Source organism: Megalops cyprinoides, chromosome 9 (assembly GCF_013368585.1).
Source record: "Megalops cyprinoides isolate fMegCyp1 chromosome 9, fMegCyp1.pri, whole genome shotgun sequence".
Lineage (NCBI taxonomy): Eukaryota > Metazoa > Chordata > Actinopteri > Elopiformes > Megalopidae > Megalops > Megalops cyprinoides.
In genome coordinates this window covers 29,042,129-29,067,094 of record NC_050591.1, presented here as the reverse complement: position 1 = coordinate 29,067,094, position 24,966 = coordinate 29,042,129, and the positions used below count along the sequence as shown (strand labels likewise).

The following is a 24,966-nucleotide window of genomic DNA, read 5'->3' as shown; positions in this document are numbered from 1 at the left end:
TATGATCAGACAAGTAATCAGTCTGTAGAAACTTAGTATAATCATATAGTTCAATAGTTATAACAGCTAATTTTTAATTTATTCTTAGCACTGTAGGACTGCAATCCCTTTTAATCATAATTGTAATGACTAATTTTGAACATGTGGTTCTTAGAAGAACTTTAATTCATTCTGATCAAATTAGCGATAAGAGAGTGTTGCTTCGTTTTCAGAAGATCCATCTTGGCTGTTTTAGCCTTGCTGTTGTTCACATTTCAGATGTTATCTACAAATGTTTTGTATACAAATGTATATAGTGTACATTTGTCCATGTTGTCAAATCACCGTTGGTATGCAGTGAAAACTACTGACATGGGATGTGCAGGAATACTTCAAATCATCAATAAAATTAATAATTTTATTTCAAGAGGTGATGAAAATACTGGAATAAATAATTGAATTTTGACTTCAAAGGTGATGCAGGTATTGAAATAACAGTAGCTTTTACAAATAATTCCCCCATGCATCCATAAAAATGTATGTGAAAATCTAAAGATAATTATATGCACACCCCAAGAAATACATTATATTATGAATTCACCTGATTTACTATGTTTGAAGCTTCAGTCACCCAAGATGTGAATTTGGTATGCTGCAATGTCATATTTAGCGCACTTCTTTTGTTTTGGTGAAAGGTAAAAGCTGAACTTCAAAGCAATACACCATGACTTTGATCATCAAGTCTCTTTGCTTGTGTATATGGTTTTTTTCAGCTTTTGTCAAATTTTCAATGCTAAATGCATGTTTCTTTTCATGTGTATTATTGTGTTGGAATGGTTTTTGAATGGGTCTTAAGTTATGTGACAAGTTATGTGCATGTTTTTATTTTTTATTTACCTTTTTTAAAATCTTGTTTGTCTCCTTTTGTTATGATGGCATTTTTTCTGCTTATTTTTCTGTTTGTTCTGCATGCAAGGCCTTTTCAAATCCAAGCAAATGCATCCTTTCAATTCCACCTCGGGAACCACATTATCAATGGATTTAGTGTGTGGGAAACTTCTCCGGTAAAACTGATGCGATGCCTGCAATAATGAGCTTTGCACTGTTGTTGTGGTTGTTATGGTGTAAGGTTTATCTGTAACCTACCAAGGGGTCACATCCCTGAAATACCAACCCAAACCTACCCCACCTTTTGGTTCCACAGAATCTACAATGTAGATGCTCAGCCCAGAGAATCAATCAACAACAACACATAATCATCGAGAAACCACCTTGAAGGAGAGGAAAACTAATTTCACACCCGCTCTGTTTTCCGTGAGGGCATAATGATAAAACTAAGATCAAAATACATTTCAGCAATGTATTTTCTTCAGTACCTCTGTATTCAGTCTTTGGTCCTTGTCTATGTTAGTATGTCTAAGTTAGTAATAATGGCATTGTTACCCCTGTGCACTGAAATGCAGTAAGCTCAGCATCCTCATGCTGGTATCTTGCTAGCAGAAACATGCCTCTGAATAACAGAAATGTGTCAGAATGACCTGGGAGTGTGATGGGGTGGAAAAAAACAAAATACAAAGAAAATCTGTATCTGGTTATCCTGCTTTATGGAGTCTTCTTCAAAGCAGGCACGGAAGACTGTGGTTCTGGCATTAAAAAATATAAAGAAGGGTGTTGTGTAGGTGAGAGACAACCTGTAATGTTCATCATGAGCATACAAATTGATACTAAAGCTATTTTTGTTTTACTTGAGTCTCAGATCAGTTCAGAATTTCATAAGGATGATTTAGCTCTCTTTAATTACCGTGGAACAGTATAGAAAAACTGACTCGATCATGCATTAAAAGCCCCCTTTTATATTCATTTGTATTTTGTGCCACGCTTCAATGAAAAGCCAAATTTATCTGCATCACCCTTCCCCCATTTGGTGACGGGAAGTCTGAAACTTCTATGAGAGTAGCTGTTATAAATAATGTTATCATTGTGAATTGGATTAGCAAAATCGTTCAGACGGCCAAGGTTTAAGCTCCCAGAAGACAAAGAGACTGTCACACGCAGTGAAAATCCCTTTAGGTATGCAAGGGAACAGAACTGCAATGATAAATCCCCCCCCCCAACAACATCCCCCTCCACACACACCACCATCCCCCCAAAAAACCTGACATTTAAAATAAATTTCAGTATATTTGACAAAGGCTGTTCAATTTATACCAGAACCTCAGGACAAAGATGATAAAAGCAAATATCCTGGAATATGTAAGATGTATGGAGTAATGCAAATTATTAGATGGAAATTCGTATCAGATATTAAATGGATATATTCCATTTGTAATCTCCATAGACACTGAAATCACTTTAGTATTGCTTGTGGTAAAAAGTGAAATGACTTGAAATAAGGTGAAAATTATTTTCTTGTAACCTCTGAGAAATTTGGAAGAATTTATTCAGAATTGTACACAGTGTTACATGGTTGAAAAATTATGTGGTTATGATGTAGACAGCACCTCATTTAACATGAGATAAACCATATTCCATTCTACAGCAAACACTAAGCACTAAGTTTTGTGTATTAGTTTACATGTAGTTTTAAGCGGTTCACAGCTTCATGAAGTAGTAATTTTTATCAAGCATATTTTACTATCAAATGTGTTATTTATAAATATGTATAAATGTATATTTATAAATATATTGTACCAAAAAATTGTATCAAATTAAAAAAATATATACTTTACACCCCCCCAAAAAGAAAACTGAGAACACAACTGAATCCTTTCAATCTGAATGAAATTCATTTTTACAGATCAGTTTTACAAAATAGCTTTACCATTTGTCCTTGCTCTGTTCTTTCAAAATAAAAAAAAAAACCAAAACAAAAACAAAAAACTCAGCTAACTGAAGTATTTTTTCATTGCTCGGAGCAGTGAGTTTATGATCTCATCTATCAATCACCTATGAGGTCTTCACAGGGTCTGGTTCCACTTCCTTTTCAGTGGTGAGTCATTAGTCATCAGGCGATACAACATTTGAGTAAGTATAGTATAGTTGTGTTTGAGGCTTGTAGATAGGAGCTCAAGGTGACCTTGGTGGAATATACAGATAAAATGAGGAAAGGTGTGGTGTCACACAGAGACTTCTGAGGAAAAGGGAAAAAAATGGACTTTCCTCTCAGTTTAATGTGTAAGACGTCAATATATTCAATACGTAGATAATGAGATAAATACACAAACAGAACCTGGTGCACTCAGAGCACAAAGACACATATGCTCTCATGAAGTCCCTGGAATTGTTTTCTCTCTCCATACAAATACAGTGGGCAAAGATGTCTTTGTAGCAAAGTGCCTTCCACATGTGCTCATCAAATGTTAGAAGTCTATAGATGCAGCATTCACAGAGGAAAAGATGAATAAATGCAACAGCAGTTCCCTTTCATCTTTCCCACACATTTTCTCTTTCTAAGGGCTTTTTTACACAGAGCTCATCAACATTTACCGGACAGACAAAACAAACCTTATGTTCACACATTAAAATTAAACATGTTATAGATGTTAGCATTTACTTACTACCTAAGAGTGTGCATGTACATCCTACTTTTCTTTTCCAAATCATCATTACCTTAATCTTTTTTTATGATTATTGATATTTTATGCCCATTTTAAAAGGTAAATTAACTGTTATGGTAAAACTGTCCCAGTAGCTGATGCTCATTAAAGCCATTCTGTTCTTTTTGACAGTGTATTTCTTTTAGTGCTGTAATGGAGGAACTGAGCTTCTCACTTTCATGTCACAGAACAATAAGGAAAAAGCCAAGAGTCAAGGGGAGAGCTGGACTTTCAAGCAATCTACTGTACCATCCCAAGCGCATACTAAGGAGAGAAACCATGACATGAGCAATGAACATCCCATTGCACAATGTCTGCATACAGGAGGGAACTGGCTTTCAGACTCGATTTTTGTCCTTCGGATATTCTTGTACAAGTTTATATTTTATGAAAAAGCAAATCTTAATTGTTTTCTTTTATAAGACAGCCTGTGAACATACAGGTTTTGGGATGTTGCATTTTTGAACATCGTTTTAACTTTCTGCCGGCGTGAACTACAGTGGGTGTTTGTTTTTCTGAATGGAAATAAAAAAACAAATAAAGAGGAAATCAGTTTCCCTGTCTATTGGCTGCATTTTTTATACATTTTACCAGTGCTGTTCCCACTGCTTTCAATAAAATGTTCACATGTATTACATTTCTCTTTCATTGAGCAAATGTCACTTCTAACGCTGCAAGCATCTTTGAGTGAGAATCATGGATGACCTGAGAGCCTATCACACACAACCCCATAGCACAGCACAGGTAATCATCTAAGAGACTAATTTGATGTCTATCAAGAAATGTAGTTTGCTGTGTGCATGTGAAACAGGAAAAAGTCACACTTAATTAAAATGAAACAGTAGAGGATGCATCGTGAATACTATGCACGCACATTAACCAAACTGCAACACAAACATAAATATCTTGGCAGAGGATTTAGGGAGAAGTTCTGCCATTATTTATTGTCATGATTATTATTATTTAGTAGTATTATCTCTTTTTTTCCCATTTGACACGATTTGTCTCTCACGTCTTATATTAACACACCTTACAAATACATCCCGGTGTCAGTACACCATTTTTGTACGTGCCTGTGGGCTTCAAACAGTTCAATTTAATTTTCAATTAATTTTGTTCATTTAAATTCAAATCAAACAAAGTAAACAAGCTAGCTCATAGGCTTAGAACGTGTAACCTTAATACATTTAGATGGAAGTTAGAGTACAGTAGCCAGGTTTTCAGCACGGTCTGTGGCCAGGCAGGTTCACCATGTCCTTCAGGAAAGATTTCTGTATCTGGAATAATTTTAAACTTTTAAAATGGGAAAGGATTCTCAAGGGCCCGTGAATGGAGCTTGCAAAGTCAGTCTAATTTTCAAAAGCAGTTGGCTGGATAAAAAGCTGCGGGGATGCTGAATGGCCTCTCATTATTTTGGACTTATATTTCTTCACTTTGAATGCCTCACTTTGAGTTCATTGCCATGTGGTAAACTTTCAGCGCGGATATGACTGTCTTGATGATAAGAAACAGGCCACAAAAAATATGGCTGCTTTCATGCACATGTGGCCAACTCACTCCTCCTCTCACTTCTGTCAGTTCGTAATCATCAACTTAACTCTAATTAAACATCTTAACCATCAGTAGAGAGTTCATCCCTGCAAATGTCACTCACACACAAAACGGATCAAACGGACAATGTGGACAAAAAGTCAGACGCTGCAATTTTTCTCAGCTGCACACGTGAGAAATCTATCCTTCCAATTTTGTGTTGCCATGAGGGAGCTCTGTGCATTTACTCCAAAATAAACCTGCTTTTCTGTGCTTAAGATGCATCTGGCTTCCTTTGGCATAATCTGCTCTGCACCGGTGAAGAATTAACACTTCCCCACACATAGGTCTGGAGCTTATCTAAATTTGCAGGACTTTGTGATATATTTTGTGGGGGTGTTTGGAATGATTCATCTGGAGTGGGATAACACCTAGAAAAAACAAAACACATCTGTGTGAAGGATGGAAAGGAAGCATTTCAGGTTAGCGTTTAGGCTTTGTCAACAAAATCCCTTATGTCCATTAAGAGGATCAATTTCATACAATTAAATTGATCTTCAGACCTGCCCAGAAAAGCACACAATGTGAAATTTTCAGTTTGGACAACAGTGGGAATTGCAGGCAGTAATCTCATCACAGCAATTTGATAACAGATGTATAGCCTCATCATCCAGGTAACACAGATGGGAGAGACAGTGAGGGTCACTTGAGCCCAATGTTCCGGCTCTCTCACTTCTGTCACTGTCCTCTTAAGTTTCATGGGAATCATCTATGGACTTGAATTATTTTCTTCTAAAACACATTGTTCAGCACATTGCTGACTTTGCATCAAGAAAAAACACCAAGAATCAACATCAAGAAAAATATAGAATGAGGTAGAAGAAACATAACTGTGAAGCCCCTGGTCCATTATAAGCTAATAAAAAAAAAACTACAAAACATGATGTTTTTTTCAAGATTAACTGACCTTAGCAAAATCTGAAGTCCTTTCATGTGAGAACCTTCAGCTGAGGTGAAAGGGTGCCCAACTTCAAAGCCATTGTCATACAGCAGAAACCTGTGAAGCTGAAATAATAATGATTAGATATCCATGTCCACTCAGCTATACAATACCATCAGCTTCAACGTGCTTTTTAACCAAAAAATAACTCTCACCCCAACACACAGACCATGCAAAATGAAGCCATAATAAGGTATCTTTTGTTTAAAGTATAGACAGACAGGTACCCTGAAGGGAAAACTTTACAAAATGCTGATGCATAAAATGTATAAACCTAGCCAGCCATGGTTCTCAAATACAATATCTGATGGAATTTTGTACACTTGGTCTGTCAGTGATGCAATATTCATGTTGTCCTGAAAGGTAGAAAACTAATATCAGTAGATATCATGATGCATGCTGGCTTTCAACTTATATAGAAGAGAAAAGTATATAAGTGTAACTGGGCAATAGAGGAAGAAAATATACCAGCATCATAATACACCAGCATCATAATTAAAGTGTGTACATATTAGCAGAAGAGGCATAAAATGGGTACTGCCATTTCACAGATATTGGAATGCACACATTGGGGACCTGCATTCCAAACTAAGCAGTCGGTATCATAAATTAACTATGGCCAGGGGGTGCAATCTGTATCATGTTCAAATAAATCAGAGGTGTCCACACTGTGATTCACCTCTGATGCGAGTCAGATTTCGATCTGTTTATCAGGAGGGCTGATGTCAGCACTTTTGTTGACAAAATAAATGGAGGGCCAGCTAAAGCAACACCGTAGCTGTAGCGGTGAATGTGGCAAGTCTGCAGACCGGAATTAATGCACGGAAGATAAGGCTAATACTCAACATCCTCAAGACGTCAGTCTCACCACACTTCTCACTTTTCCATCATTTATTTCCTCAGGCATCGCCGCTTTGGTCATCCATAATCAGTGTGGAATGAATGTGCTGTCTCACAACTAAAAGTCACACAGCATTACACTTTAACCTTGTGTCTAGCATCTTCCCAGGGCAGTGCTTGCTGCCTATTAATCTTTCACATTTGACCCATTAATAGAGTTGGACTTCCACCGAAGTAAAGTCAATAGCTTGGGGAAATGAAAATAGAGTGAAACTCATTACCTCTTTCCCACCAGTAAATGCCTTTGAGAGGTATGCCATACTGCTGCTTAACATGTCAGTATGATGATACTGTGAGCAGTTTATTTGCATTTAACATTACAGGAAGTCAAGATAGTGGAATGCAGTTTAATGTTTAAGGATTGGACTCCTCTTGTATGAATTCAGAGCTTGTTTTTTTATATTTTCTTTTCACAATTTATTGTATAATTGCTGTAAATCCAGTTTACACAAATTTGCACAAATAAAGAGAATGTGTAATACTTATATTGACATATTGACATGGGGACTCAGGTGATTAATAAATTTACAGTTCAGCTACAAATTCACAAGCCACTTAATCCTTAATCGCATTTACCCAAGTGAAGTGCAAATGCTGCAAAAGGCCAATATTTATATAATCTCACTGTATAAAACTGTGGGCATAGACTAAACTCATTGAGTTATGACATTGAGCTGGATTTCTACCTGTCAGAAATGAATGAGATCAGGAAGCAGGAATGGATAGATATCTTCACAGTATCCCATACCCATGAGTTAATTGGAAAACAGGTTTTACTCTAGGAAACATGTCATATTTATTCACACCCCTGTAGTCAGCAAAATCCTCCTGTTAAAAAAAAAAATTGTAAACCTCCCTGCAAATCCTCTTCTGACATGAATTACACCACCAAGAGGTCTCCTGTAGTGAAGTTTTGAGAAGGGATTTTTGATAATTCCTCCTGACAGAATTTTCTTTTGGATCTTTTGGTTGTGGTTTGAAAACTGCTTTCTCAAGTTTGAACCATGTTATTTGATTGCATTGTAGTCTGGCAACAGAACAGCTAGTTAAGAATATATAGTTGTTATATAGTGCTTTATATTCACATTAAGTCTGAAATTCACATTATTTAGCTTGGTGTTCCATGTCCTCACATTATGTCTGTACTGTTTACCAGTGTCAGGGCACGGGCACGGACTCACATGCAGACCAGGAGTACTCAGGTTCCAAGATGCTTTATTGGAATGGGAAATCGCAGGGCAGGTACATATGGCAGAACAGGCAGGGTCAATAACCAGAAAGGCAGTCCGAGGAGGAGCAGGGATCAAAAACAGGAGCAGCCTGGGTCAAATCAGGCAGGCAGGCAGAACAGTCAACCAAGGCAGGGCGGCAGGCAGGGATGAAGTTGGATGTCAGGCAGAAGTCAGCATAGGAACAGCACGAGTAATCAGGCAGGTACGAGACAGACAAAAACTGAGACAAACTGGCAACAAGAGCAGGGTAGATAAAAGCAGGGCCAACGAGGAAATGGAATGCAGGTGGGCAGGCAGGCAGGCAGGCAGGCAGGTGGAGACGGTCAGGAAATCAGGTGGGCGGGGACAGGGCGGAGAGCGGGGCAGGGCAGCAACACATGGGATCTGTGAACAAAAGCGCATGGGCGACACTGACAGACAGGGAGAAACACAAAGACAACAGCTAGGGAGCCGAAGTACTGACAACCGGTTAAATTGCACCACAGTGAAGCAGGCATATATTGGAGGTTAGGAACTGGAGGATATGTGCTACTGCGGCGACTTCATCCAAGCAACTTACAGGTGCCTGGCCAATAGCAGGGTGCCTGTAAGATGTGATATATGAGGAAACTCTAGCATATCACCTTACCCTGACAAAATGAGGCCAGTCTCATCACTGTAGACTGTAGAGTCACTGAATTTTTTGGCAGGCGGTGTGGCTTGTTTCGAACCCGACCTGTAGAGCTGCACTCCAGATGAGTAACTTACTGCCTGCTCCGACTTGGGAGCCTTATATCTCAATTTAAAAGCTTTGTGTACTTGAAAGTAAAGAATCAATAACACAGGGCACCAGACACTGTGAAGCTAGGAGGACACGGCAGGTAGCAAAGCCTCATGTTCCTCATATGTTCACATTAGAAACCAAGCATGAACCCTGAGTCAATCAGTCTTCCTTTTGAAATATCACTTGGCTAAAATACCACTGCAGCAGGGCTTTAACGCTTATTAATACAATTCACTGATGTAGTTTTAACACAATTATTTTAACATAATTACTTTCTAACATAATTATTTTGAAGCGTGATGTAAAAATGTCATAGTCATTATAGCAGTAATTTGTCAATGATGCAAAATGAACAGGTAGTGTCTGAAAAAAGAAATGCCTCTTTTTCTGAACATACTACAGAGAAATATCTGATGAATGAGAAGGAAAACGTGAAGGCGGTCAGGTGTCTTCAGCTGTACTTAAACAGTACTGTTCTTTCGTTCCCTTGGGATGATCTGACCATGTTGCTGACCAGTGGGCTACAGCAAGTCTCACGCAACTTGCCATGGTCTACCATGTCCACTGTCCACTCATTTTGCTGGAAGATTAAAGTATTATGGTCTTGGCTCCATAATCCTGTCAATGGGATACAGTCCCCATTCTATGCATTACCTCTATGATCAACTCCAGAGCGCTGCCCATAATCTTCTGGGACAGCTTAACAAATAATGGCACTTTCGCCGCACTGCATGCTGGCTGTTGTGTCAGCCAGTGACATAGACAATGTCACAGTGACAGATACTGGTTTTCAGGAGAGGTTCCTCTTGTCATCTCAGGCTCATTGGCACACAGAATATGCATCTCTCTGATGCAGAGCTCTCAAGCCCTCAGGCCTGCCTGCAAATCAGATTGGGGCAGACAGAATCAGACCAGCAGAGGTACAAGTACACCAGCCTAACAATGAGACATGCTTTAGGCTTGGAGCAAGCTCCAAAGTGTACGAAATGTCTGGAAAGCTAAAAAGTTTGACTTAAACAAATTTCTTCTCTGAGGAGAGACAACCCAAGCCCAAGACAACAGGTGTTTTCTTCACCTGCCAGATAAATTTATTCCCAATTGTGTATGCCAAATTACATTCATCTGTCTCTAATACAAATGATATACTGACAAACACAGTCAGTGGAACCTGTTTATGTGGAATTAATACCTTATTCAAACCCTCTAGGCATGGGGTGTGAGAGGTGGGACAGATGTTTCAGCAGCAGTTTTGCTGCCACTTCTCCTGGTTCATGGCACTTTAGGGCTTACAAGTTATAGCTTCCTCCATCCAAAATGGCAACATGAAGACATATATCCACAAATGATAGCTGAAAGTACCAAATATATTAAAGGCAGTGATTGTCCGTGCATGCTAAAGAGCAGCTGCGATTGCACACCTTGCTGCAGACAGAAGCTACTCTGATCTATGAACTAACAGCACATGTTGACCGCTGAGGCGGGCAGTCACAGACAACCAATCATATTCACGGAAAGACAGAGATTCCTTTCTCAAAAATGGGCTGATGCATTCCAGGTTGGTCTGGCACAGAGACTCTCCCTTGTGAGGTGGTGAGACCTGGTGAGACCATCACAGATGTTTTCCCCCATAATCCTAATTTCTTATTCATTACTTGAGTCCTGACCTCAACCCCTTCCGGCCTGTCATGAATATTATTGAACAGGAGGGAGTTTCATACAGAAGCTGCATAGCTTTTGGGCATTCAGAGGCAGCAAGAAAGAAAGAAAGAGAGGGAGAGAAAAAGAGAGAGAGAGAGAGAGAGAGAGAGAGAGAGAGAATGAAGACCCTGGACTAGTGTACTGAGGCCCCAAAATACAAGACACAGTCTGGAGAAATAAAGCAGAAAGATGCCATATTTCTTCTTGTACTATATCAGCAAGGTAAATAATTCTGCACCTTCCTATTAATTGTACATTATTTTTGCCAAACTTGTAAAGGCTTCTCATTTTCTCTTAAAATTCAGGTGGTGCAATAATGAGATAGTGGAGATTTAATATAAGATGATCTTGTAAACATTCTCTGGAATTAAGGTCAGAGAGATGTGATCTGAGGTGTAAAAATAATACAAATACAAAACTTGTCTAACAAAAACAAAATGAATGCAATATCTGATCCAATAATTCTCCTTAATTAGCAATGCTGCAATTGGCCAAAAATGATAATTCTACATTTGATCAAAAAAGACCATTTTACTAGCAACCATACATTAGTATGCATAATATATTGATTAAATTGTATTTAACATTTGCATCTTCATCCTCAGGATTCTCTGGATTATTGTGGAGTTTGCTGCAAGAATTTTTGTTTTTTTTTTTTTTACATAAGACAGCTGTTTTTCATATGTTACTTACTTTTTCATATGCACACTTGAAATGTAGGATTTCATTTTTTAGATCCTAGAGATGACCACACATATACAGTACATATTAAAAGTAAGTGACAATCAGAAACAGAGATAGAGAGGAAGAGCAAGAGACAGAGGATGAGAGTGAATGTCGGAATGGTATGCAATTAAGTGGAGGCCACATGGAATCCCTGTAGATTTTAGACTATTGGTTGTCGGACAGCATCTGTTATCGCTGAATCAGTAATGAACTTTGAGTTTCAGCGACAGTCACAACCTGATAAAAAAAAAAAAGAAAAAAAAAATTGGAAGATGGCTCAGACTTCCATGAGTCCACAGAGCGAAGCCCGCGCAGTCAGAGAGGACATGGAAAAGCAGAGAAGGGTTAAAAGAGGCTTTGCATTAATCTCACGTTGTAATGACAGTCTGAGGTTTTTGGCGTTCTGATGAATTCCGGGATTGGGCTTAAAACTGCTTTCATTTTGTTTTGCAGGTCTTTTAATCTTCTAACCCTGCTTTCTTAATCAAAACTCGGCGCGGGTCTTTAATCCCGTATGAATGAGGCCGCGGATTAGGGCCCTGCTGACCTCGGCATACTGCACAGCTGCTTCCTCTACCAATCAACTTTCTCTTCCTGTGTGTGTGTTTTATGGGGGTGATAATCTTTTTTTTTTTTTTTACGTGGCTGTATCGTATCAATATCCAGCATCATATCAGGGTTGCAACTGCCATGCAGACACCTAATTGTGCACGGTCAAGGATACTAAACTGCGTACATTACATAATGCTAATATTAGCATGGCTTTTGAGGCTGAGAGATGTTGGGCTGTACCGACAGGATGGTCGCTTTGCTCCATGCAATGGGCGACAGCTGCTTCCCTCGATAGTAATCAGCAATTTTCACTCGGTTGAGGAGTCCAGTAAAATTTCACTATAAAATCCTCTGAGCAATCTTGGTAGTATTGACCAGACCCCTCGTTTCATATTCCCCTAGCTTGCAAAGAAGCAACCCTGACCTGTTCTTTTCTCACTTTTGGACCAGTTTGTTTTTCCTCTTTAGATGTTTTGTCAGGAAGCAACAAAAAAAAAACCTGATATAAAAAAACAATTTTATTATATAAGGTTTTGAAGGCTGCAGGGTTCAAGACCCATGTTTACCTCGAAAGCTGTGTTAACATGGCAAACCAAATTGAAATGAAAACTATTGACAGTGATTGCAGCAATAATTTTAACAATGAAAAAAAATCTGCCTTCAATGTTTGGACTTTGATTCTACTGCACCTACACATTACTTTCACCATACCGGTCAGCAGGAGCCTGGGCAGGAACAGGTGGTGATGAATCTTCATAAGGTCAACAGTGATGCAATGATGTCGTGACAGTACATCAGGCAACACACACACACGACTGTGACGACAGCTTAAATATCCCGTCCTGAAACGCTCTACAGTCGCCGTCCCACAATTTACAGTAGTCGCCATTCGAGTGAGGATGGTGGACACAGCAAAGGAAGATGATTAGGGGGAAATATATGCATTTCAATTGAAGTAAATGGTTTGAAAGCCAATGTCTTATACATTATGTATTATGAATCATTATTCACAATGAAACTAAATAAATGATACAAGAATATGTATATGAATATACAGGAATGGTAATGCAGTCCTGAGTTCCCTTTCACAAAGTGATAATTAAATGGACCAGTTAACGTCATCATTACCACATATTTATTGGTACTCACCTGATCAGCAAAAAACAAAAAACAGGCACCACTAGTACTCCACAGCAAGTGCCTCACATCACACATGTGACTTACTTTCTTACAAGTGTATTTGCACAAACGAAATCCACTTTTAAACAATCTTACTGGAGAAGTAATTTATCCACCATTTCATTACAACAGGTTGATTATTCCTCACTCTAGAAGTACTCCTGTAGTACACTTAATTTTTTACACAATTGTTAGAATGTTGATACAGAGCCATAGCAACCCCAGTCCACATTTCTCATATTGCAGATGGTTGCTTTCTGTGAAAGGGGATACAAACACATGATTTTCTAATTACTTAAACTGGAACTGTGGTTTACAGACTACATCTTAGAACAATGGGAGTGTTAAATAAATTTTCTATATAGTGATTAGGTGATTTTTACAATCAGATCCATCTTTTCCACCTTGTCATACTTGCCAAGATTCACAGGCCTGGTGAGGCAATGTTCTCCATTTTCTTCCAATATTCAAAAATCCTAAGAGTGTGTGAGAAAATGGCCAAAAGTGGAACAGATTGAGACAACAGATTGAAAGTTAAATTAGGCATGGAGGCACTTTTTCTTCCTTTAAAAGCGGAAAGAAATATCCCCAGACAGCCTGTGATGTTTTAGCCTATCTCAGCTCAATAAACCACACAAGTCGCTTCACAGCCCGAGCTGATTGGTCATTAATAATGGTAATCCCAATGCGATTTTGTTTCGGCAACTGCGTACAACAGAAGATGGCATCCCATCTTGACAATGAGCCAGCAGCATTTAGTCACATCTTTAGGTCTAATTAAACCAATGACTGCTGCATCTGTTGAGTCTGGCAATTTATTGAATAGACATTTATGTACCATCCAGCAGAACACATCCTCAAAAAGCACCTTCACTATGTTATTACCTACGTAACCCCCAGTGCATGTTGCTATACAGCTATTCATCATATCCTTTTGCATCGTGGTTTCATTTCTTTACGGCAATGAGTGGTTTTGAGTTTTTACTCCAGCACCTTGCAACAAATTATAAAATTAAATACTTAAATGTAAAAAAAAAAACATCAAAATATGTTAATGTGAGAAACATAGTGTAATAATTCAGCCACCCATGGCATTAAACATACTTCATTCTTTTGCTGCTACAACACCAAAAAATGAAAATAATATGTGATGCTCACAGTCCACAGATCTTATTTGAAAACACTATTTTACCTACAGCACTGAAAGGATTGTTCATTCACTATTCTGCATCCAGTTAGTAAGAATGCAATCAGAGTCTCTGTGAAATGCAACAATACATGAACATAACAACATCACCACTTTAAGTTGCTTTTGAAGGTAAACAAGTTACAAACTCCCTGGAAGTGGTCACATCCTGTGTAGCACTTGCAGTATATCACCAGAGGTTGCCAGTTTTATTTCCCTGTCTTCTTAATGTCTCACAGCTCAAACAGCTGCAGGTTTGAACCCAAAGCAGAAGGCTTCTTTGAAATTACTGAAAGGTACCTACTCCAAACAGGTTCTGTAAAACCTCTGCAATGGAACATGCACTGTACAGAATCCCAATGTAGGCCTTACAAGTTTCACTGGATAAAAATGTCTGACAGCACATTCATTTTTAAAATTTAAATGAATCATTTATTTGTGTGAGCAAAAAAACTAATTGCACACGTATTTCCTCTGTGAATTCATCATTTGCTAAGGGTATGAATACATTTTCTCTCACCCATCAACAGGCCTAAGTCTGATCAGGAATTTATGGTAATACATAGGCATTCTATCTCCCACATGGTCTCATTCAATGTTCCATTCAACAGGAGAGAGAGGACTAGTGTTAGACTGCCCCCATATGGTCGTACTGGGGAAAGCATAGCAGTCTTTTTCTCTCTCTTTTACCACAATGTGTGTGCAAACATTTCACCTCAAGTGAACTCCCATAAGAACCTGCACGAATGCTTTCTCCAGGCAAGAACTGGCATCCTTATTGGCCAGTAATCATTTTTTATGTTTTCAGAATATCTGTTTAGATACTTGAGACCTCAAAAATTTAAAAACATTAATAACTGATTGCATGTTCACTCTTAAAAAAAAAAAAACATTCTTTGTCACAAGTTGGAAGAGCACTGTTATTCCCTGCTAAATTGCAAAATGCCTTTACACTTAAAGGACACAGACAAAAACAGAACAGATACAGTAAAGGGGTAATTTGGACACATACAGTTGGATAAAAGTGCAAGAGCAAAATAATACTACAAAACATGTCTACACAGGTCTGATTTTCATACAAGGGTAACAATATTTGTCCTCTCAATTACACCTCCCTGTAAATTTCCAAAAAAGGAAGGTCTTAATCACATATAGTATGGCACTGGTAAATGGCTCACATTTACAATGGCCACTCAACTATCCACTATACCATAACAGAAAGGTTTGCGCTGCAAAAACACTGTTAGACATACCGCACCTCCCCATTATCTCTCCGTGGCTTTCTGCCACATGATCCTAACCATTAAAGTGCCCTCACTCAGCAATCCAACATAAGTCAACTTGTAGACTCTGTGTAGTGTACACGGATGTTAAAGCTACATAACGAAGGGTAGGTAAGGGATCATATGAGCATTGTGGGGCGAGACATGTATGTAGCAGGTTGCAGGGTCAAATCCAAAGTGTGATACCACTGTTGTGCCCTTAAGCAAGGTACTTAGCCTGGATTGCTTCAGTAAATATCCTGCATAAAAGAATAATTTCTAAAATTAAAGTTACGTGAGAAATCTGCAAAAAAGACTTCCCCTATAATTCTCAATCATTTGAATGGTACATGAACACAGGGGCAGTTAAATATTGCATCAATACAATTTTTCATCTTAAATGTACTGAAACTGTGCATATGAAATGATGAACACTAACTGCACTGGACGACATAAGAAATTAAATCTTAAGCAAATATTCTGTGAAGAAGAAAACAGATTTGAAGCAGCACCATGTGACCTGTCATGCTAATTCATTGATCAGGAATCTGAAAAATCTTGATTTTAGAGAAATTGCTCAAAAAATCTATACAATGTTAATGCCATTACACAGCTTACACAAGCTTTTTAGTTGTCTTTGTAAATGTTAACTTCATGAATCTGAATATATTGTAGGAACATGTACATTCATATCATACATTTTGTGCATGCATAAAAACTTTATACACATTCTCTGCTTACAGCAGTTCCTTGAGCAGTTAACAGGTGCCTCTGTGACAGAGTGAACATGGCAGTCACTCTAAAGAATCACACACCCACATTAGACAACACATTTAAAGATAGGCTGGTAAGGGAAACTTAAGACAATTAGGCTGAACAATTACGCAATTGTCCTGACATAATTTGGTGTTGAATGGTAAGCAAAGGCCCACCAAGTCACCACTTGAACAGGTGTAGAATTCCTGAAGATGGATGTCGTTCAAATTTGTACCTGGCGTTTTCTGGAATCCTGTTAATATTTGAACTTTGTAACTTAATGGACAGCACAAATTACTATATGTAGACTGTTTCAGACCACACTAGGCCTTGTCACCTGGTAGGTAGTTTCTCTTTCTGAGGTACGTGTTGACATTTTGCATATGGAGCAGTGTATTGACAACATGGTATGAGATGTGAGAATCCCAACAAGCTGAATGCTCAGATTTGAATGTTAAGTGACCACAATTTCATTGTGAATAACAGATAACATTTGTGTCATACACAATAAAATAAGACAAATTAAAATCGATAATTAAAACTGTAAATCAAAAAGGCACCTGCAAAGAAAATATGCATGTAGGTACTTCTAAGTGCTGTGGATGTAAAGGAATTGCATTTTCAACATTAAAAGCATATTCATACTGTGTATGCAATTAAACATATATATATATGCATGTACATGATTTTAAAATAACACTAAATGCACTGTACTGTATAATTAGGGCTGAGTGTTTGAAATGATGTTGATTAGTGGATTACTTGCAGACATGTCATTTAATCAAATATAAAGGGTGGAGTAGTGTTCGACTCCTCCTGTGCAGGGCACTGGCTGTTCACGTCAAGAGAAATATCCACAATGGGACAGGGGTCACACAGCTCTGTGGCGGGGCAGTCTGCAGTCTCCAGGAGAGGGGGAGCTGGGGAGGACTCCGAAGGGAGAGCAGGTTGCGGGGTGGGGAGAGTCTCACCTGGGGAGGGATCCTCAGAAGGACAGGCGTCCATGGAGACGCCCGTGGGGGGGGCTTGGTCCTGGATGCTGAGGTTAGGAGAGGGTGAGGGGGTCATGAGCACTGATGCGGGGCAGTCTGGTGAGGAGAACTTGGCCAGGAACTCCAGCTGGTCTGGTGACAGCGTGGCCTCGCTGCAGACCTTGTGACATAGCGCTGTCAGGCTCTGCAGGGTCTCCCCCTTGCGAAGTTTCAGCTGGTTCTGCTCCTGCATCAGTTTCTCCTTCTCACTCTTCTGCAGGGCCAAAGGAGCAAAACACACCAAGCACAACATCAGTAACATCTCAGCCTCAAAAGGACAGCACAGCCATCCTTAGACACTTCCCGTCCCCACTGAATAGCCAGTTTCATGAATCATGAGTTATAGTACAAGTCTGCCTCTTAACTCTTTAACCAAAATCTAAATTGGATGCTGAGGATGGACACAGATGTACTCTGTCTCACTTGTAAGTCACTTTGGATAGAAGCATCTGCCAAATGAATAAATGCAAATGTAAATGTACCAAAGAAAACTGGATGCCAAATAAGCAAAAATAAACAACGTTCTGGCGCGCACCAGCTTGTCGATCTCACACTCCAGGTTGAGGATGCAGTCCAGTTTCCTCTTGCGGCAGCGGCGGGCGGCGATGCGGTTCTTGCTACGCCGCCTCACGTCGTGTACGAAGTCCAGCTGCTCTCGGGTCAGGTTATGCAGCCGCAGCGTGTGCTGGAAGTCGTTCCGGCTCAGAGACGAGATCTGCTCCACTGGGAAGGGCAGCTGTACCTGCGGAGGAAGGCAGAGCAGTTGGCACCTTGGTCTCTTTTCTGCTGGCTTGTATCATGGCTTTTACCCACCTGATGATCACTAAATATAATCCAGCATGTTCACTAGGCTGTAGCTATCTGTTGGGCCAAAAGTCACACTTAGTTGGTCTCCACACCACAGTATTCATTGAGAACACTAATTAGAGACTGATAGTAAGAATATTATCAATGCAATCCTCATCTGACACAGCTGGTTTTATGGTTGATGACGTTTATGCATTACAATAATAAAGACACAATATATGGGCAGTTGTGCTAGCAGTGTAACCTGACAGCAATGTGTTACAGTGCATTGCTCAATGAATATCGCACTCTGTCAATGATCTACACACTTCTTGTAAAGTCTGGAACAATCACTGGTCTGCTACTTTGGCCAACACTTTTGCTTACTCTACTTTAAGTGCAGTCTAATTCCCTTCTGAGAGCGCTGGCCTTTCCAGTATGCTGTAGATGATTAACAAGGAGTAAACACTGGCAAACTATTACTCCTCTGTTTTTGGTAATCATTGTTCTCAGCACAGTGCTTTTCACAGATGGCCTCTTGCAGCCTTATGTAAGCACACAGTCCAAACTGGCCTAGGACCACCTGTTGCTCCCCTGTTCACTAACATAGGAGACTACTGACTCACTCCCTCATTCCCACATTTGATTTGTCATCTATTTAAAATGCATCCACATTGGTTTAAGGTCGTTCCAAAAGTCCAAAACCTAAAACCTGTCCAAAAAATCACATCTTTGACAATTACTTTTTCTTTGTAAAATAAAAATATGTAATTGAAAATAACCCCCAGGAAGTACAGTGTGTACTTTCAAGAACTATGGAACTGTACTAACTTCCAGCCTTATTTCTGTCCCTTCTTTCAGCTTGTGTTCCCACATAAATAGCTATTCAAAGTTTTTGGACAATCAAAGAGACCTTGAATTGTATTATTGATTGTACGATTATATGATTGTAGTGAAGGGCGAAAGCAGTCACCCCACCCAGCCGTCCTTCGCTACAATGATTAAAAATATAAAAGGGACTCAGGTGGTATTGTAAAAACACCTTATATAATCTGAAAAAAAATACATGAGTTGGTTGTAGAGAGTATTGCTGGCACACATTTACATTATTCTAACTGGGTCATTTTTATTAATTGGGCCTTGCTGGCCTCCCCTCATTAACTCTACATTGTCCTCACCAATGTTTTTAGAGGCAACAATAAATGTTGCAGGCAAAACATTTATGCCTTTGAAGACACTTCAGATTATGCCCTGTCCAACTTTTAATCCTGAAAAGATATTCAATTACAAATGCTGGTGTCATTAAAGATCAAAAAGTGTTCAGTATTAAATGAGCTGTACAATTTTTATAGTCAGCAATTAAAATTTTGTATGACATAAATGGGAGCTTAACCTCACGAGCTCTCTCAATGTTGTAGGCTTCGCTGTCCCCTTCTGTGTCACAGTCAGAGTCATCCCCCGAGTTGATGGAGGAAATGTAGGGACTCTTTTCTGGCTGAGACACCCCTTCACACTCAGGGAGCTGCACCTCCTCCCCCAGCTCCCTCAAAAAGGGACAATCCCCTGTGCTGGAACTCAAATCCAGCTGCTTCAGCCAGTGGAAGTCAGTAGCCTTCCCCAGCACAGACTGTCCCTCTGGATGCAGGAGAAAGGTTTCTGCCTGTGACGGACACGGATCCGGCCAGAACCCCTTAGCCAGGTGCTCAGCCACCTCCCTCTCCACGCTGGTCCTGTCTCCCCCTCCCTCCTTTTGGACCAGACTAGAAAGGGCAGAATCCGAAGCCTCAAAGTCCATTGTCCCCTCATTCCCAGCCTGACCCATGACTTCACCCCCCTCTGCTGCTACACTGCTGTTCAGAGGATGTGCTTCAACGGGACCCACTGCACAACAATCAGACGCAGCCACTGGCAACTCCACAGGTTGACTGCAGCCTAAATCTGATGTCCCTCCCAATCCAGTGGCGTTAGAATTTTCAGATGCGGCTGACGAGCACTGCAGACAGGTTGCTGCTGGGGTGGCCTCTTTCTCACACACGCTGCCCGTTTCCGGCACATGCCTGGCACAGAGGTTTCTGCTTGGGTCATTGTTTTCATTACTGGTGCACGGCACACAGGGAGAGGCGCATCCTTCACTGGTTAGTGCCGGGGAGAGTGGGGACATTTGTGAGCCGTAGTCCTCCAAACAGAAACGGTCCTTCCCATAAGCCATCTGGAACTTGCGGTACTTTGGACAAAGCAGGGAATAGTCTGTTTGCACATCCTTTTCTAAACAGTTGGGGCCACAGGCCTCAGTTAGTTCTGATGTGACTTTGGCACTTGGGCATTGCGTCTCATCACGATTCTTCCTCAGAGTGGCGTCCGGCGATTTGGCACCACTGTGATCCTCTCCATTTTCAGCCTCGTCTAAATTACTGCGGGGGTTTGCCCGCGGGGATTTCTGCTTACAGCACTTAGTCTTGCAGCACACCTTTCGCTGGATTTCATGTAGCCTTTTGCCGCTGTCAAAGAACTTTGGGATGAGGAAGTCGAAGCAGGCTTTTTCCAAGTTGTGAAAGCCCAAAACGGTTGCACAGTTGTGTATCTCCAGAATGTTTTCTTTGGTAAAGAAGAGTTTTGCAGTGTAGGCAAACTGGAGCAGTGCATCAAACCCTTCTGCTGTCACCTAGAAAAACGGAAACAAACAAAAAACAGCAAAGTCTTCATACAGTAAACTGTCACACTTAAAAACATTTCATAAGTTCACTGCTACCTACCCAAGTTTGACTTATTCTATTATTTATTATAAAGTCAGAGAGCAGTAGCTGTGTGGTAGACTTAGTTTTACAGACAGTGGGTAAATATTAAATATTTACTACTTGCTTACTTTTAACATCTTCAAATAAGTCATCATTAATAAATAGCAAAACCATTGTTGAAGGTCTTTCTAACAGCATAAATATGCTCAAGTGTGTAAAGTGTGACTCAGAAAACACTAGAAGTACCTGGGCTTGGCCCACAATGAATAATAAAGAAAGCGCTGGACTGGGTGTGCAAGATGTTCATAAATTTGAGGGGCAAGGGCCACTGACTTAGTGTATCTGAAGTACAGTATGTCTCTTAAAAAACAATGCGTATATTTCTCCTAAATCTTCCTATGGCTTTTTCCAGAAAACAACTTTCCCAGAAATAATGAATATAATACATAAAAAACAAAATTTAATGAATATTAAATTCACATGCAATCGCCATACGGATACAACTACACATAAAATTTTTGGAGAACAAAAGGAATCCTTTTGAATTTTATAGTTTTGTATACACGTATACTGTAGTTATTTTATTACACTCCATGCATACAAAATGCCTACCTATATATCAACTAACAACTTGCAATAAATCAGCGTTATGTATACTTGCAATAAACATCATATTAAAAAAATAGATTATGTTTATTATTTTTTAGTTCCACTCAGCACTAAAACTGTTTTTTCCACCCAGGGGCAGGTCTCCATACCTCGTCAGGCAGTGTAATGACCAGACCTTGGCCGGCATGGCTGGTGACTCTGTTGTGGAAGTAGTCGCTGCAGGAGGCCAGCACGGAGCGGTGGGCGCGATAGCTCTTGTTCTCCACCACCACCGTCACGTCACACAGAACGTCGTTCTGCCTCTGCTCGTCCAGACAGCGGAGCACATGTGAGCTGTGCACCGAGGACTGGAACGTAAACACTGAAGTCCTTGGGCTCTCGAAAGACATGATGCGGGGCATACACTGCGGGAAACAAGACAAGTGGGTGGGTGCATATTATTGCACGTGCCATTTTAAAATGTAAGGAAAGCGCTGCCTAATTGATTCTGTTGAGCGTAATGACCCAATTAAACCATCTTCACTTTGTTTATGCACGCCACATTGTTACTGCAATAGAATGTGCCATAACCATTTAACAGTGTATTCTGTCTGATCTTGACATACGTGTTCCAGCTCTCGCTTGCACATAATAATGGGGTGTATTTAGCTGAGATCAGGTACAGAAACAGCTAACAATCTGGAATTGGCTGAGTTTGAGTTAGCTCCTATCTAGCAGTATTTTATATATAAAGCGAAACTCATAACTCCTACTTCCTCTACCTAAAACACGAAAATAAAACCAGACTGTCTCAGCAGTAAGGTCCTTGTGTGGTTTACATTTCGGAAACAGTGAACCTTAGAAGGACCATTGAGAAGTCGACTCCTCGGCGGGAAATATGCAATAAATCTCATTTTACGAGTGTGCATTACAATAATATTAAAACTTCATTAATGACAACATTTAAATATTTCTACTACAACTTATCTACTACTACTACTGATATTACTAATAATGTTATGGAATGTTAACGTATCAGTTTTTGCCGTCAAGGTAGCAGTACGTGTCTTAGCATGAGCAAGCAGCTCTTGTTCTGCCAAAGAGTCTTAGCTTTTGCGTCAAGTCAGGGCTCGCATGGTTAAGCAATACCTTGACCTGCTGACTCACGCTTCTGTTGACAGGATGTGCAAGCATTTCCCATTCTCCATGTTCTCATTTTTATACATATTCGTTCCAGCACACAGCTTCGAAAGAACGTCTATTAACCAGCTAATCTAGCTATTTTAGCAAAGAAGCTGTGACTGTTACTGGTGTAACTAGCTAGCTAGCTGTCTATCAGAGTAAAAATCGTAGACTAGCTCTCTGTTGTGTAAGTAGTTGGTTCACGCTGGCTCGCAGTGTTTGTAGATAAATGCATCTCTTTGCTCAGATTCTGAAAAGATACACTGGATGTTTACTTTGATCAAGATTAGCATGGAAAAGAGTGACAGACAAGCAGAGAACCGACGCAGAAAATGTCGTTATTCGTACTGTTAGCTGGCTAGGATACAGATATAGAATAGAATACAGCAATCGAATGCAGCTATTACTTGTGACTGTACATGAGCAAATAATCATTTTAGTTTCTGTCTGAAAGCTTTTTTTCTTCGCAAGAGACTCAAATAGAATAGCTATAACTAGCAATATAACCTGCCAGCGATTCCTTGCGAAGTAATGGCACATTAAGTGAACTAGCTTGTTAGATCGATATGTTAGTTAGTTACATTCTGCTGCCAAGCAGGGGAAGTGGGTCGAGATTTGTTTGCAACATGCAGCAGTGTCACCACTAGCTAATGCACTTAGCTATCATAGCTAGCTACAATGTTTATATGAGTCCACCTACGCACAGCTGGTTAGCTAAATGAGCTATCTTGCTGAATAAGAAATCATGTCAACTGTTTACAAGTTTACTCAGACTCATTGTCATACTGCCAGCCAGCTACACAGCTAGATCCAGTAAATAGTTTGCTAGCTATCGCGCTACACTATGCAATGTAAGCTATCATTCGAGATGCGATTAGCTAAATTTCGCCCGCTGTGCGTAAAGAGGGCTAACGTAACGAGAATTCTCGAAAATGCCACCTCCCAGTCTGACAGCTTGAAAGTTTTGCAGCTGCCCAGCTAACAAGCTACCCTTGATAACTAGCTAGCTCCCCAGCTTTGAACAAAGCTTCCCAGAAATCTAGAAAAACTTTACGCTCCTCAGCCCCCAAAAGTAAACATGAAACGTTGCACGAACCTGTCATTTCACCTCGACGAGTTGAAATTCCGACTGTAGGGCACCGACCCGTGTTCAGTCAACACAGACATTGCAAATTCGCTCCATATGTGTATAAAAAATATACAGCTAATTTAAACGTAAACCACTACGGATAATATAGAGTTGGATCATGTGACATTAAAGCGTATTCCACTCCACCCTCCCTTCTTTTTCATGCAACCCCAGACCAGTGCAGCTTTCTTCGCATTGACGTATACGTTTAACGGGTCGTCGCTGTCAGTACTACAGAATGTGCGCAGGACAACTTCCGCTTGTCGGACAAACATCTGTGTGTTCAGGGGCATCAGTTCCGAGCAGGGGCTGCGCAGATCCTATGATCATTACGTCACGTAGATGAGTTGCGGCCAGTAGTCCAGTTGCTTTTCCAGAACGTATTAGCAAACGGACATGCGCATCGTCTACTCAAGTAGGTTGGTTTGTTGCACTTCAGCCTTGTAAGTAATGGTAAAATGTTCCCTCCAATTCTCTGTGCTCAGTCGGTCAAATGAAACTGTAAATGTAAATTAAGACACGTGGCACATTGCATTTTGTCTCTCTAACTCGTTATTCGGTGGTCGTAAACTCCCTACTGTAATGTAAAAATGAAGTAAACTTCCTCATGTTTCTGTTTAACCTTTACTAATGTTTAGCTTTTCCCAAGGAAATATGGACACAAATAGTTGTTTGGTACTTGCAACTGGCCAAAAACGTATTGGACAACTGCTAGTCTGTTTGGGCTTCTTGAGTGTAATGGAGGTATAGAGCAATAAAAAAGCCTACCTGAATGGCTTGCAGTCAATTTCTTGCCACCTTGATCAGTTCTATTCCATCCAGTATCATGTCACACGTGTGCCCTGTAGTAGGTCTGGCCAGTTCAGACAAAAAGGAAAATACTTCTGTCTGCCATCTTGGAATTTTATATTGCCGAATCAGAAAGCATACGATACTCACTCTGACATAATAACAATTGCTTAACACACTATGTGCAGTGAGTTGACACATTTTGAAATATTGACAATGTCACACAACAGTTACTATCAGTGCACCTTAGTGCAAGGGATTAAATGGAAATTATAACAAATTACTGAATAAATTACTGTTGAAACTACTGTTTGTACAAATACATAATTTTAACCACATTTACCTGGACACCTGAAACAGTGCTTTC

The 24,966-nt window shown here is 40.0% G+C and overlaps 1 protein-coding gene across 1 annotated transcript; it reads right to left on the bottom strand.

Annotated features, from left to right (window-relative positions):
- Positions 1-16,962: 16,962 nt before the first annotated feature.
- Positions 16,963-24,020, bottom strand: LOC118783246 (transcription regulator protein BACH1-like). Its single transcript, XM_036537010.1, has 5 exons — positions 23,778-24,020; positions 21,670-21,924; positions 19,570-20,838; positions 17,926-18,132; positions 16,963-17,604 (listed from the first exon to the last, which is right to left on the bottom strand). Exons 2-5 carry the CDS (start codon positions 21,919-21,921, stop codon positions 17,137-17,139), a joined length of 2,196 nt encoding a protein of 731 aa, XP_036392903.1. The 5' UTR covers positions 21,922-21,924; positions 23,778-24,020; the 3' UTR covers positions 16,963-17,136.
- Between the last annotated feature and the right edge of the window lie 946 nt (positions 24,021-24,966).